The 17368-nt window shown below is 34.9% G+C and overlaps 1 protein-coding gene across 1 annotated transcript; it reads left to right on the top strand.

The window, feature by feature from the left end:
- Window positions 1-1284: 1284 nt before the first annotated feature.
- On the top strand, window positions 1285-14104 carry LOC117103262 (glycine receptor subunit alpha-2-like). Its single transcript, XM_033243831.1, has 9 exons — window positions 1285-1372; window positions 3048-3124; window positions 4076-4143; window positions 5092-5309; window positions 6566-6648; window positions 7225-7389; window positions 9812-10050; window positions 10367-10513; window positions 12171-14104. Exons 1-9 carry the CDS (start codon window positions 1296-1298, stop codon window positions 12447-12449), a joined length of 1353 nt encoding a protein of 450 aa, XP_033099722.1. The 5' UTR covers window positions 1285-1295; the 3' UTR covers window positions 12450-14104.
- The last annotated feature ends 3264 nt before the right edge of the window (window positions 14105-17368 follow it).

The following is a 17368-nucleotide window of genomic DNA, read 5'->3' as shown; positions in this document are numbered from 1 at the left end:
TTTTGAAAGCTTTTAGGCTTCGTACAGCTTCATATTCTGCAAAATGTTTTTTTTTTCTTCTCAACGAATTGTTTTCGGTTCTCTGGCGGGGGTCCTGTCACCACAACTGGCAACACCACTTAATTTCAATTGTCACAAAAGTTTGTTGGGAACTGACGGTTAAGCAGCATGATGAGTGGTAAAGTACCGCATTCAAAACCAGTCCTCGAATAGTTGCCTTTGTATAATAAGCAGGTTTACATATTTGAATTTAAAAGATAAAAAGAATAGTCATAGACAGGATTTTAAATGAAGGAGGGTGCACTTGCGAGCAAGGTGAGTCTTAGGCTAGGGATTCCCGGCTGGGTCCTGATGCCGAGAAGCTCCGACAAAGTAGCATTTTTAGGTCGTATTTAATGAATTTCTGGAACCCATAATTCGTAACAACTCTATTTAAATTTCTATTTTGTACCACAGAGTTAGTTGAAGCCAAAATAATTTGCTCCGCGTGCCAAAAATAGTGCCCATTGGCCGCCTATCAAGAGCCAGGGAGCTACAACCACCAAATTTGCTTTTTAGTTCCTAAACCTCAATCTTTTCTTTCTAGTAATATTAACATTATAAAGACTAAATATAGAAACCACACCAAATTAGTCCATACCTTATCAAAACTCATGTTGATTTTCCCGGGGAATTTCCAGAGGTTGTTTACCAACCGTGATGTGGACTGGGGTGGATATGCTATCAGAAGTACCCCACTAACTTTAAAATCATGTATTTGTGGTTAGGGGTTGCGGGTCAGTTTCAAAACCAAATTTGTTAGGCGCCGGTATACCACCAGATACATATTATATGCAACCATTTGTTTCTGGCCGTAGCTATTGTGTAGTAGAGTGTATCTGGTGGTATTTAAAACTGTTCAACCATGAAGCCTCCGTGGTCTAATGGTTATGACGCTCTCCTTGACAGCGAGAGGTCGCAGGTTCGATTCCCGCCAGAGGCATTTTATTAAACAATTTCTTTATTCATATATTTACAGGACTACATTCGTTGAGAGCTATTGAGGTATTATTATGTCCTTTATTAGAACACTGTATTTACCTTTCTTTGACGATTTATATATACATATATAGGCCTATCTATCTCTCATTATATATAGACTTAAGGAAATAAGGACAGGGTGGAGAAATCAACTCAACTATGTTTTAATTTAATTTCGTTACTATGACAAATTTATGCTTCAATGCACAATATTTTTAAATAAGAACAAGCAATGTATTAATCTAAACAAGACCGGTAGAAAGGCACGGGCAATAATGATGAACGTGTTGACAATTGCAATTTACATTCTCAGCGATTATGCCAGAGTATATGCACAAAGTGATTTCGGAAGGTAAGCATCTAGTAAGTGTTAAAGACGTACACTAAACATGATATACCATAACATATCAAATGTGTTGTGGTGATTATAATAGGCCTAATACTTTTGGATGTTTCAATGTGGCGCCAATTCGATAGAGGAACGCATATATTCGAGAGCTGTGCTTTGTTATTAGATTGTTTGTATTATACCATGTTGAAGATTGGTCATCTGACTTGTTGCAACGTTTAGTATTATTAATTTCGGAAAAAAGTTTATTACTTATAAACTTATAAGTTTCCTCTGATGATACAAGTCAGATCCTATGTAGAGGCATTTATTAGATCAGACGGTACGCACTATTATTGCATTTTTAAAAAAATGGCATTTCTCGATGTTCTTGAGATTTATTCTAATATAAATTTTCACCAAGGTTTGAAAATTTACACTGATTAATCTTTAGTTCATCTTTAAGGATGTACTATCAGTCAAAAGACAGGAAAATCCTCATAAATTAAAATACAATTTTGAATATCTCTTAAAAAGATAAATTATTAGCTTCCACAAAAAAGGTATAGAAATTTTGTTGTTTTCTCCAATTTACAGATATTTAAAATCTTTAAATTGACTACGGTACCAGTCAATTTAAGAATTTGCGTAGTAAAATGTCTGTAAATCACAAAAAAACTGTTTTTAATGTTTCTTTTAAACAAGCTTTTCAAACAATTTAAACAATGTTTGAGGTAATTTCCTGTCTTTTGACTATCTTTAAAATACACAGTGGGCTTTTGCAGAAAGTCTTACAGATAATAACTTGAATAACTTGCAATTTGGTGTTCAAAACCTGTTTGTAGTACTGTAAATACGTACTTATAACGTAATTTCTCACTAAACTTTCTGACACAATCTAACCACAACGGTCTTGGATGTACTAACCTGTGTCTGCTGGGGAAGCATGAATATACAATGATTATTAGACCATGTAGAATATTAAAATGATGAATCGGCAATCAATAACATTTTATTACAATAAAAATAATAATTAAATTTGGAAGACAAATACAGATCTTTGCTTTATTTATCTGATATGTTATCAAACATAAGAAAAAGCAGGAGCTCAGAACTTGTGAACATACAAAGATAAGCTTCAAATCTTAATACATTAAAAAAAAGTTTTGTCTCGAGTTTTGTGTCAGCGGCTGACCCTTGTTGACTCTTGTTTCTGGATACATTCTCTTTTCGTCTTTCTAATTGTATTATGTAAACGGTAAAGTGTAGCTTCATTCTGTTTTGAAGCTCTGAAGAGTCAAAATTCCTCGACCTTTTACACATTTTTAAAGATTTATATCTATAATTATGAAATGTTCAGTATGCAAAACTTTTAAGAGGTTATCTCGATTTTCATCAATCTTGGAAGAAACACAACAGCAAATTTTATATTAAAGTCTCCGGTCTTGGTATAATTTTTAGGATTTTTTGTTCTTCTAATATAATATCGTTTGCTAATTCTTCCTTATTTGAATATTGTTTTATTTTTTTTTATAATGTTTTTATCAATTTTAATATTTAATTATGATCTGCTTGTAAATTTATATTTGATCAGGAGGAAGTAAATAAATTTCACGTTATATTGAATAGTAGGCCTATTGTATCATGTAATTAGTAATATTTAGTATTACTAGTAATGCTTCGTATGCTTTATCTTCAGTACCCCTGACCATCATGGAGCTATTTTGAGGAAGGATATAGAGACCATTTCGTCCGTCAGACCTCATGACGAAGAAGGTACGGTACGAATTGTAGATTGTTTTAATTTAATTTTATATAAGTCGGCTCCATGGCTGCAAACTTGTTTTTACATCTTAGCAATCCAGTCGAGATTTAATCAAGTGCTTGTACTCTTATCTATAAGATACTGCATTTAGGCCCTAATATTATTACAATTTTGATTTTGTAAAATACTAAGATAATGTGAGGCAGGCGGGTCGACCGGTCAGTAAGACTGCAGGCAGGCCAATATATTTCAACTTAAACTCGAATAAGCAATCGGAATTCATCAAGGTCTTTAGTTTTGGATGTTATTTGAAATGTTTTTCATTTATGTGAACAATCATCTAATACCTCAATACAGTATTCACATACTATATAAATCAAGTTGTATAATCTTTGATATCACGTAAGAGATTGGCTAACATATTTACCTCACGTTTATATTTCTGTGTCCTCTGTATTGAACAGCTTGTCAACACTTTCTTCTATTTATACCCAGGTTATCCTATCTGGTAGGATTGAATACGGGCATATATCTTTCGGTTTACCAGCTATAGATACGTACTCCAGGAAGCTATTTTAGTGCAATATGTAATAACCTGTGTAAAATTGTTAAGTCCATAATATGTAATAAAAGACCGGCATTATTAGTAGTACAGTATAATGTACTATTGAGTATCATCAGTGTCGTATAATGGTAAGGATTATTGATCCGTGTGTCAAATCTAATAGATTGACATCAGTTTTATGATTGATTTGAACATTAATGGTGAATTAAATTGTAGTTGGCAGCAAATTAATAATATGTGTGGAGCTATAAAAGACAGAATGATAATTTATCATGATTTGAAAGTAAAAATAAATATTATAATATTGATAGAATAAAGATTGAGGCTTTACCAATGAGGAACAAAACCTCGATTTATATACTGTAATCGTTATTATGTTTTTTTAAATTCACGTTAGGTCCAGTGGATGAACTTCAAATATGGATTTATATTTTAGGTATTGATTCTATAAGAGATGATCAACAAGTAAGCTTCTCCTATTTCGTTTACATCGCATGAGATCGCATTATGAGTGCTTGGCCTAGGTGTTCCATGGGTGGTCACACTCAGTGGCGAATCTATGGAAGGGCGGCAGGCGTGGTGGGGCACGTACCTTGAATAAAAGCTGCGCCCCTCCACCCCCAGACGCTCCGATTTGAAATTTTCTTACAAGAAATTTACGCTCTAGTAGGCCTACTTAAAAATCTCCCCATATCACTATTTGCCAGCTATGGCCTTTTGTAATCATAATCCACTAACCTTCACGCTCCCATCGATCGCCATGTCAATATTTCTAGATACGCTACTTGCTATACCCCTTATGCATACAAACTATGATTATTGAACATTAACTCATTGCATATAATAACTCAAATTGTAGAGTAAATGATAATGGTAATGGCTGTGTATTTGTATAGCGGCATTGCTGGACAGTCTCTATGCGCTTAAAAAGCAAAGCCTTGAAAGAAAAAATAGAATTATCCTCATTATTATTATTATTATTATTATTATTATTGATATTATTATTATTATTATTATTATTATTATTATTATTGTTATTATTATTATTATTATTATTATTATTATTATTATTATTATTATTATCATTTAGTCACGAGATAACTTAAACCGGACGTTTTACTGTAATAGTTTTAATATTTATTTGTAGTTTAATAGTCCTTATAGACAGCACTGGGCCTATTTAAATTATTACATTTTGAAGGAAATCACCATTCTCTACCTATAACATGGAACTTTGGTAATTCGTTGTGAGTAGTGAGTAAGCACTCGTTCAATTCCCTCCCATCATCCCTGCATACGGGCCTGGAATTTCCATTGTTTTTTTGTTTTTTGTTTGTTTTTTGTTTTTTTTATTTTTACCTATTTAATGACCGGGGTGGAATGATGAGTTATTATTGTTTAATTTTCGCTCAGGATTTTAGCATGACACTTTTGATAAGTGTAGCTTGGAATGACTGGAGACTGGAGCATAACCACACAAGAGATCTTATACTAATTGGCACTGACGTCACTAAAATCTGGTTGCCAAATGTGATATTTCTGGATGCGACTGTGGCTACAATTAGTGATGTCATGAATGATAACCGTTTCGTTAGGATATCGCCAACTGGTGATGTGGAATATACTTGCAGGTTAATCCCATTATTTATTAGCAATTAGACAATTGTATTCGACGCCACCTCACTGCGTACCGGTAGGTCTATTTACACGATTGACAATAATCGCCTTTGTAGTACACATATTTGAAGTTAGTATAGGCCTACTACCTTAAGAAAACGCTCAAATACATAATAAAAATTAAGATATGACTAAAAAGCACATACTAAAAAAATGAAATTAAATCCATCTCATACATGTTTAAGTTCAATATTGGTACAAATAAAAAAAACATTTCCTGTGCAATAATAATTTACTATTTATTGGTTAGAAAAAAAGAAAAGCAAGCGGTAAAAAAGGGGGAAAAATAAAGAAACTCATTTCAGAATCTCTGAAGTGTTTCCTAAGCCTTCGGCCCAGGCCAGGAAAATCAGGTTTACTCAATTTATTTTAAATATTTTGTCTTAATCTGTGATAATGAGTGGCGTGACCAACGAATCGACGCCACCTCACTGCGTACCGGTAGGTCTATTTACACGATTGACAATAATCGCCTTTGTAGTACACATATTTGAAGTTAGTATAGGCCTACTACCTTAAGAAAACGCTCAAATACATAATAAAAATTAAGATATGACTAAAAAGCACATACTAAAAAAATGAAATTAAATCCATCTCATACATGTTTAAGTTCAATATTGGTACAAATAAAAAAAACATTTCCTGTGCAATAATAATTTACTATTTATGGGTTAGAAAAAAAGGAAAGCAAGCGGTAAAAAAAAAAGGGGGGGGGGGGAAATAAAGAAACTCATTTCAGAACCTCTGAAGTATTTCCTAAGCCTTTGGCCAAGACCAGGACAATCAGGTTTACTCAATTTATTTTAAATATTTTGTCTTAATCTATGATAATGAGTGGCGTGATTAACGAAGCAAGCTGTCCTCAAGAATAATGTGTGACCCTAACTAAATAAAAAATAAAAACAGAATCATCATTATATTTTTCATATATTATATTTAAACAACCTCTTTACATCCTCAAACCTGCATTACTCCTAAGTAAATCTTATCGTTTACAGGAAAATTTACAACTGAACGTTATACCCCGGACTATGCCACTCACTCCCAGTACGAACAAAACGATAACATAACTATTTATTTTATTTGGCCATCATTTAAAAACGATATTTGGCCATCTCATAGGCGCAATGTCTATTCGATGTTACTGTTTCCATGCCATATTATCTTCTATGTTTTTTAGTTTACTAAAAATGCTATTGATATTTTACAGAATAAAATTAACGCACTTCTGTCCGATGAACTATGTTCTATTTCCATTTGACGTTCAGCTCTGTTCTGTAAGACTTGGAACGTGTAAGTTAAGTGTAGTATTAAAATAATTACTGTATAGTATTTTACACTTTTCCAACCGAAAACAGAACAAAAGTCTTTATTTGCGTTCGCTGCTTATAAGGAAGTAATGCCAAATCACAATTAAAAAATATTGTCACAATCTGAAATTATGCCCCCCCCCCCTTCCAAGGGTAGACTTAATCACTTTCACCAATCACAAAAATGAGATATATTTCTACCTGAAAGAAATAATTCATGCATTCTCTATTGAATAATTTTGACCAATAAAAGTGTTGTTTTTTTTAAATATGTCGATTTATCAATGTGCTGAATATAGGCTACACAAATTGTAGGTCTACAGAGAATATAACTTATCTAATACTAATACAGTAATATAACAACAGCAGCAGCAGCAACAACAACAACAACAGCAACATTAACATTAATAGTATAGTAGTAATAATAATAATTATAATGATGATGATGATGATGATGATGATGATGATGATGATGATGATGATGATGATCATAATAATAATAATAATAATAATAATAATAGTGAACATCAGTTGTGAAGTTTTTTATCGTTTATTATAGTCGGCTATTTTGACAACGAAGTGCGCTTGACTTGGGCGGCGTTAGAAGATCCAATCATGATGATGAAGGAAGTCTTATTTGTTACTCATTATACCGAACCCCAAATCAAGGATCATGTAGCCTTGAGTATACCTTTTTCAGAAACAGGTTTCGCTTTCATATTTTGTGATTTTACCATTGCTTTTTAAATATTTAAAATTATATTTCACTGTAATGCTGTAACGTGTTTATTTTACTGTATCTCTTTTGATACTTTAACGTATTCTATATTTTGACCTTATATTTACGTGGAACACAAACAATTGTTATCCGAATTATAACAATAGTATTGAACATTTCTAAAACGCGGGTATACGTAGAAAAAAGCTCACGGCGCCCCTTCACAGAAAGACAAATTATGAAATGAAGAAATTAATGAAACCAGATGAATTACATGTACCAGCATTATGTAATAACAAGGCAATTATTAAGTAGACAATATTCTTCATATACTTTAATTGTTACATAATACTGATACATTACTTCTGCTACCTGTAGGCCTATCAGGTCATCCCATCTTGTTTACAGTCGACTCACTGATAATAACAAAGCAATTATTATTAATAATAATTGCTTAAAAGTAGACAATATTCTTCATATACTTTAATTGTTATCATAATACTGGTACATTACTTCTGCTTCCTGTATCAGGTCATCCCATCTTGTTTACAGTCGACTCACTGATAATAACAAAGCAATTGAGTAGAGTCTGTCTCTTATACACATCTAGATGTGTATAAGAGACAGATATAAATCATCAATGTGAAGAATCATCTTTCTTTGATGATTTATATATATAATTTAACAGTGTTAACGGCTTTTTTTATTTATATTATATGCAACTATTTGTTTCTAGCCGTACCTATTGTGTAATGGAGTGTATCTTGTGGTATTTGAATCTGTTTAACCATGAAGCCTCCGTGGTCTAATGGTTATGACGCTCGCCTTGACAGCCAGAGGTCGCAGGTTCGAGTCCCGCCAGAGGCATTTTATTACACAATTTCTTTATTCATTTATTTACAGGACTACATTCGTTGAGAACTATGACACACGATGTATTATTATGTGCTTTATTCGAACACTGTATTTACCTTTCTTTGATGATTTATATATATATATATAATTTAACAGTGTTTTAACGGCTTTCTTGATTTATATTATATATCAAAATAATTGAAATTTATGAGTGACAAACATCGGCTTAAAGAAGTATCCAGAATATCAAATTTTATTTGCCAAAAACATGTGACATGCCTTAATAAGGTCATGATGACATCACATCATAGATATATATGGGCATATTTTTTTTTTGTCAAATACAATTTGAAGGTTACAATTCTATTATAACTAATCAGAATAAGAACATCATGAGTGACATAGGCTTAGACAATTCTACTCCATTTACCTTTAGTATAAGGAGCTTTCGATTTGTGCGACGACACAAGGCTAGAACGGAATCACTCATGCGTGACCGTCCTACCTGGCGTCCTACGTTCTCTCTGCATACGTCGATTTGGCGAAATTGCGTTAGAGTCTGCTCGACGAGGTGACCTTAACGTTCTCGCATGCGCAGATGACTTTTAGTGACGTCATTACGTTCTACGTCCTACCGTCGTCGTGCAATGGACCTTTCCGCTAACTCCCGCCCCTTGGATATTGTTGCTAAGGTCCTCCCACAAGGCGACAGTGTTAAAACATACGCGAACACGTGCGTTTGTGGGACAACACGTGTGTTTGTGAGACGCGCGCGTATTCCTAGCGCTGTTCTGATTAGTCAGTTGTTAAGTTTGATTGAAACTCCGGAAAGGTCTATTGAAAGCTCCCATGATGCTGGAAAATTACTTCTGCTTTCAGTTATAATTTGTGTTCATCCCGCCTTCTTACAGTCGACTCACAAAGCGTCAATTATAAATAATTAAAAATAAGAACATTCAGTTTGTTTTTATATCTAGTATCTTTGTTGAGAATCATGATAATAAAATACGCAACGACTTGGTAACGAAAGTTTGGCACAAGTTTTTTTAGCTCCAGCTGTAGGGGGCGTCCCATTTTTCGTATTCCCACCATGCATTTCGGTGGAGCACGGTGGAACACTTTTTTTGTGTGGAGAACTCTATCTTGTATTTCCAGTATCTTTGTTGAAACTCCGGAAAGGTCTATTGAAAGCTCCCTAGTATTACATGATGCTGGAAAATTACTTCTGCTTTCAGTTATAATTTGTGTTCATCCCGCCTTCTTACAGTCGACTCACAAAGCGTCAATTATAAATAATTAAAAATAAGAACATTCAGAGTGACGAACATAGGTAGACACTTCCATTACATTTACCTTCAGTGTTACGGTACATGATGCTGGTAAATTACTTATACCTTCTGTTAATGATACATTGTGTTTTATCTCGCCTTTCTTACAGTCGACTCCCTGAGAAAGTGTATTAATAATAACAACAAAATAAGAACATTATGGGTGACAAACATCCTCAGCAGAGCGCTGACCTTGTATAGTTTGTATTCTGTTTCTCTTTATTAATACTTCTTTTTGCATTAATTTTGGATAGAAAATATTTCTAGCTTATGTTTTACAATGGAACTTCAACGTGAGAGGAATTATTATGTGTGGGGATACATGGCTCCCGCGGCTTTTCTCGTGATTCTGAGCTGGCTAAGCTTTTGGATCGATGTTACTGCCGTCCCTGCACGTGTATCTCTCGGAATAACAACTGTATTAACCTTCTACACTCAAAGCACTTCTGCCAATCACCTGACGCCAAAACTTGGATATGCTACGGTAATCATGGTGTAAACGTACTAACTGTAGGCCATCATCATAATGGGCAGTGACAGCGACAGCGACGTTGACGACAGTATAATGAAGACGATGATGATGAGAATGACAATATAAATGATGAAGATCATGATGATAATAAAATATATAGCAATCACTCTCCCTTCCCTCCCAAATTTTGCTCAATGATAGGCCTATAGCTCAACCTTCTTTTTCCCCCGAGGGGGAGGGGTGGTGGCTAGACTTCCCCGACGAGAAGGCGATCGATTAAATTTAAGTCAAAATGTCATGGAATGACCTATACTAATTTCCTTTGTAGTTCATGGATTCGTGGATGGCAATGTGTCACACTTTTATATTACTGGCGTTAGTAGAGTACGGGATCGTTCATTATTTTGACGTAAAGGGAAGAAAATGTAGGGATGAGGCGCTACGTAAATTCAAGATTTTAAGAAACGATAAATCGGTTAGTAAATCTATAATAACCATAATTGCATCATAATATGGCATTCCTTTTCACAGATTTGTTGTTATTTAATTTTACATCCAACGGAAAAGTACGCCTGAGAATGGTATGGTGCCTTAAACTAAATGTCTTTATGAGGCTTAGGGAGTAGAGTTTGGTTTTAGTCGTTTGGTAAATAACTATGTTATCGTCACATATCTTTGTCGAGCATGAAATATTGATCAGTATCATCATCATCATTATTATCATCATCAATATCAATATCATCATCATCTCATGTACGTTATAATCCTGTCTCTTATACACATCTAGATGTGTATAAGAGACAGTCTCTGCATACGTCGATTTGGCGATAATAATAATAATAATAATAATAATAATAATAATAATAATAATAATAATAATAATAATTTCAAAATTTAGACATTATTCTCAGTTCCATGTGGACTTTTTTAGAACTAGTGCTGTTCCGTACTTGAAAAGATAGTAAAATAGTTGGAATTGAATTTACCATGAATCTCAGAAGGTTCCTACAACCAATGCCTTAGCCAGTTGGGACAGTTTTTCTAGTGGGTCCACAAAGAATCGGTCCACATTTTTAAAAAATGGGTCAAAATTATGCAGTTTTATGCAGAAAATTATGCAGTTTTATGCATAAAACGAGTCCACTTTTGCAAAATGGGTCCAGATTTCTCATATTTAGCCTAAATTGGGTAAAATTTTAAATACGTGGGTCCACATATTTCATAAAATGGGTCAAATTTTAAGAAAATGGATCCACATTATTTGCCAATACGTGTAAAGTGGTTCCACCGTGATATTGTTCCACACTGTTTGAAAATTCTGGCTACGGCATTTGCTACAACGTAATAATTTGTATACTGGTGGTTACTTCGATTCCAAGAGCTCAAATCCTGTGAAAGAACTAGAAATTTTTTTCACGACTAAAAACATCTCCATTGGACCCCGTAATATGAGACATAAGCCTGGTTCTCACGAGAGCCCTGCATCCGGATCGGAAGCTAACCGTTAGCACCTACGTGAGAACGCCCGATCGGTTAGCGCTAACCGTTAAGAGCCTGGTTCTCACGAGCCTGGTTCTCACGAGAGCCCCAGTATCCGGATCGGGAGCTAACCGTTAGCGCTAACCATTAGCACCTGCGTGAGAACGCCCGATCGGTTAACGCTAACCGTTAGCAGTATCCGGATACCGCTAACGGTTAGCAAGCACTATCGGTTAGCAAGTTGGGCGTGTTTCTATCATCAACCAATCACACGTATGCGTTTACAATTTCCAGTTTCTTATTGGACAGTGATTCGATCATCATATTTTTGGTATCCGGATCGGGATTTTCTCGGATGGACGCACGGCAGCTAACGGTTAGCAGGATCCGGATCCTGGTAACCGTTAGCAGCCGTACGTGTGAGAACATGTTTACAAAGCATCACATTACTTTCATAAAAGATCCTTGAATATCAACTCGAATACACTATAGGCTGAAATGGTTACCCTCTGTATGGTATAAACAGATCGAATCCCGTCAAGTTTTTTTTTACTGGTTTTATCTATCGTGTGGCATAGGCTCTAAGCTATGCCTATTTTTCTACGTATGGGCGTACGTTATTTGCTCTAAAGTAAACAATATTTTCCCCACAGAACCGTGAAAGAAAAGACAATTTCAATAAAGATGGTAAAAATGTACCTGTGCATTTCCAAAACATTTACTCAGTTGATGAGTTTATCAAAACGCTCGAGAGAAGTGAGCTCCCAAACAGTCCTGAAGAGATCGCTTTACGGGATGCTGAACAACATGCATCAAAGAAGATTCACTTGGCGTATAAAATAGACCTAGCCTGTCGAATTGTATTTCCTACTTGTTTTGTAGTAGCTGGGTGCATTTTCTTTCTCTTTACACTTTTGAATACGGCAGTGTAAACATAACATTTTGTAAACTGTACTTTCGTGAACTGACGTCTTTGTTAAAGAAAGACATTTTATAGACGTGTTGAGCTCAATTTTCTTTTTAAAACTATAAAATTATTGTTTTGTTAACGCTTATTGTATAGTTTCTGTATGTTTAAAAAGGGAAGAAATTTATGTAAATGGGTCAATTCTATATAATTTGGTTGGCGGAGGTGGGGGAGTGAGTGTTGTTAAATTTTATATCTGAATGTTTTGTTATTTTGTATAATTTTTTTTATATTTTTTTTGGATGCACCTTTCTTTTGGAAGAGTGCAACTGATATAAATAAATAGATAAATAAATAAATAAAAATACCGTAAATAAATAGAATAAGTAAATAGTAGATAGATAGATAGATAGATAGATAGATAGATAGATAGATAGATAGATAGATAGATAGATAGATAGATACATACATAGATAAATAGATACATAGATACATATGCATCTTCATGCCCTTACTGAACAGAACAGAGACTACTTGATTTAAATTATACCGTACTTAAATTCGTGATTATAAAATTATATTTGTGTAAATATTGAACTCAACAGGTTTATAAATCAACTTTAAAATGCGTAAATAATTAAAATAATGTGTAGCTCTTAAAATAAAGGCACAAGAAATTCGAGTTACAGGCCTATTTCAACCGGGATTGGTTTCAGTGGGTTTGGAGAAGAGATAAATAGTAGGCCTATAAGATCACGAATCATATCAACATATGATATTGTAATATGATCGCCTGCAGTAAATTGGATCAATATTTCAATATGTATGTCAGATATTAAATAAATAGTTACTCCTTCAATTTGATAATGATTCCTTGAAAACTACAACCTGTTCGTGTTAATTGTCTTAGAATACTGATATGTTGCTATAGCAACTTTGAAATTAGCAAATTGAAGAATATGCATTGTTGTGTACTGCATACCTGGCAGTCCTCTAAAGTGTAATTAACCGGACAAGTCACTGGAGGCAGTGAGGATGCGTACGTTAACCCCAATACACACTGCAGGCTAATGTATTAAGTGGAATTCCGCATCATTTAGATTAAATATGTAATAACAGCAATATTTTGGTAGGCCTATGAATAATTTGAAGAGGTTTAATTAGGATGTTTACATGAATAGAGCTCACGTACCTATGTAGGAGGGTACAGCGTCTCAAAGCCAAAAATATAGCAGGAAGTTAGGATATAGAATGCATATGCCTTAAGAGCAAGATCTTGGGTTTAATTGCAGTGGCGGATCTAGGATTTAGCAATGGGGAGGGGGTGGATAATGCGAGGCGAGTAGGGGTGACGTGGTTTGGAAAGGGCGCAGATGTGTTTTGAAACCTCAGGGCCACCATAGTTGGGCCTGAAGTGAGAAAATTTAGGAAATACTATCTCTAAATTGGTGGAAATTCATCATCATCACATCACCATAGTCAAATGCAGATTCAATATTATTTCTCCAACCTTCATATAGGCCTTTTACACCAGCTGAGACCTTTTAGAGTACGCTCTAATTTACTTCAATCCGACAGGGTGTGTATCTAATGTAAATAGTTGAAGACTTGTATAGTACATAGGCCTAATCACCTGGCAGGGGCGGATCTAGGAGGCGGTCCGGCCCCGCCCCCTCCCCCACCCCCTTTGGAAGGTAAAAAAGAAAAGAAAGAAAGAACGAAAAAGAACAAATTGATCGCCCAAAACGCCTCAAAAGTTATTTTCGGGCGTCTAGAACACAAAAAAAAAAAAAAAAAAAAAAAAAAAAAAATCCTGCCAAAAAAAAAATCTCTGGCCATACCCCCAGACTACATAGGTTGGTATTATCTCGATCGGCCCACTTTCTGCTCGGCATTTTTGACATCTCCGCCCCTGCCTTGTCTGACATTTCACACTAATATTTCAAAAATTTTAACACGAATTTTATTGTTTTTAGAGTACCATATATGCATTTGCAAAATAAAGTTGAATTGAATACTTGGATTGGATTGGATTGGATTTTCTTCGGTGTGATACTGCTCGACTACTTACGTTAGCCCTCAGGGTTATTATATTACCATTTAAACAAATTCTATAATTATTACCATTGTTCAACTTTAAGATAAAAATGAAGACCTTACAAGAAACAATATAGTTACATAATATAACATATATAAACGAAAAGATTATAATACACACACGTGTGTGTGTGTATGTGTGTGGGTGGGTGTGTGTGGGTGGGTGGGTAGGATATGTGTGTGTGAGGAGATGTGGGTGTGTGGGGGAATGTGGGTGTGTGTGATATTCGAAAAAGCTACAGATGATTTTTATTTATAGAAAAACAACTGAATCTGAATGCCTGCCCACCATTAACGCAGTTTGAATATACTGCAGTATTATGAGTTTTATCAATAATGATGATAATGCAGATAATGGTGGTGATGATGATGACGATTATCATTAATATGTTATTGGTGATGATGTTGACGACGGCGACAACGAAGATGGTCACATGCTGTTGATGATTGTGACGAAGATGATGATTATAATGATGATTGATGATAATGTGGTAAGTATATATTGCATTTTAAAAATGCATGCTAGGGCTTGTTTCTAAATAGACAATGAACAGCAATAATATGGTAGAACAGCTTCAAGCAAACTATTTCAAGCAGAACTTTTCAATAGCGTTTTTCGAATGTCAATTCTATGAGGCGCCAAATGTACTTTCATTAGTTAACATAATTCATTATTTACATACATATAATTAGTTTTGCTTTCATCAATTATTATACACAAATAATTAGTTGGGCGATTTTCCTTATTTATAAATAATACGATGTTAGAACAATCAATTATATATAATGACTATGCGTAAAATTAATTTATAATGACTTTTAGTACTTCAATTATTTATATATGTATGTGTATTATGTATATCAATTTATTACTGTGTATTTTTGTTATGTCATTAACATTTAATTACTCTGTTAAAACCAATGGAGGTGCTGATGGGGACGTGAAGGTGAGGTGGGGGGGGGGGAGATCGATGAGGGGCCCTAATTATGGTGATTTTTAACTACTTCTCCGTGATTTTTTTTTTGGTGGTATGCGCCCCCGCGTGCCCCCCACCCCCAGATACGCATCTGTTAACAGCGTACGGTTGTCCTTTGGCGTGTATCACTAATGGTCCAGTCGCATTGACGGATCTGGGGATCAGGGGGTCTGATCTCCCCTTGGGCAAAAACTAATTTAAAAAAAAATCCAGACCTAACTTTTCAGGACCTAGAGCTGAAAGTTTTTTTGTTTTTTTTGTTACAATGGGAAAATTAGAAGTCGGAAAAGCTCATTTCCCGCCATCTAGGAATCAAAATTTTCCAGGGGGACAGTCCTCGACCTTTCTTCTTGGAGTTCATCGACTCAAGGACAAAAGAATATGTATGCAATATACTCACATTTTTTCTGTATGTATACCAGTAGGCCTACATAGGTCAATTTACAGTAAAGAGAAAAATTTACCTTGACCGTTTTCAAAAGGTGAAAACATGGAATTTTGAAGAACTTAAAATAGTCATTAAAAGACACTTCAGAAGTCGGGAAAGCTCATTTCCCGCCATCTAAAGGCCAACCGGACCGCCTTTCTCTTTGGGGTTCATCGGTTCATGGAATCATTTTCAAGAGAGGGAAAACCTTAATTTTGAAGTACTTAAAAGTCATTAAAAGACACCTCAGAAGTCGAGAAAGCTCATTTCCCGCCACCTAAGAATCAAAATTTTCCCGGGGAGAACCCCCAACCCCAGTTCTCTTTGTGGTTCCATCGATTCGTGGAATAAAGAATACGTATGCGACTACTTAAACTTGTTATGTATTATACAAACATAATAGGCATATTTACTGTAATAAGAATGAGAAAGTTAATCAGACCGTTTTCAAGAGGGGAAAACCTTAAATTTTGAAGAATGTAAAGTCACTAAAAGATACCTAAGAAGTCGTGAAAGCTCATTTCCCACTATCTAGGAATCAACATTTTCCCGGGAGAGGACCCCCGACCCCATTTCTCTTTGAAGTTTATCGACTCATGGAAAAGATCAATTATTTTTTTTAAATGGAGAAGAAAAGAATATTCCAATTTAAGTCTGAGAGTGCCATTTCTGGCCACCTAGAGGGGCCATAATAAAAATCATTGTCTCCCGGTGTACTGCCCAATTCACCACCAGCCATCTAGAGGGGCCATAATCATAACGTGGACATGGGACATTTTGCACATGGAACCAACGGCTTAATCGTCTCATCGGAGAAACCGCGCGCTTTTTGACACTTGCATTTCAGATCTCCAGCTGATACATAAGGAAAGCAGTGATTGAACCACAGACCAAGAGATCTCCATGGTGCAGCGCACACACAGTGGCTACCATCAGTTTAGCCGATGTGCTTTTAACAAAATTTCAACAGAAATACAGTAAAAGAAACTGAATACTGTATATGCTTGTACACCCACATACACATACATGCTTGTACACACCCACATACACATACGTACGTGTATATATATGTGCTTGTGACAATGCATATTTCTGTAGCAGAAGCAGTATCCAGTCAAGACCGAACACTACAGATGACTTCAAACTGAATCTACTATGTATTGGTGGACCTCTTTATTAAAAATAATATATATATATAGTTAGCGAAGCAAGAACACACATAGGCCTATGTTATGACATAGTTTTCAACCCACTTTTAAAAAAACATTTTTTCAAATAATTAAACTGTTCCTCCAGTGCAGGTGGCAAATAGTCTGTTGCCATGTGTAGAAAAAGCAAAATTTCGGGTAGATTATTAGAAATTACGTTTAAACTACTCTAAAACTCACTATTAATTAAGAAAAACGTGGGTGCCAGTTTTTTCATTTACATTTTGGGCCTATA

The sequence above is a fragment of the Anneissia japonica genome, unplaced genomic scaffold (genome assembly GCF_011630105.1).
Source record: "Anneissia japonica isolate Jap-2015-1 unplaced genomic scaffold, ASM1163010v1 scaffold2207_len539183_cov196, whole genome shotgun sequence".
Lineage (NCBI taxonomy): Eukaryota > Metazoa > Echinodermata > Crinoidea > Comatulida > Comatulidae > Anneissia > Anneissia japonica.
Note: the sequence above shows the minus strand (reverse complement) of the source record. Positions and strands in the feature narration are given on the sequence as shown.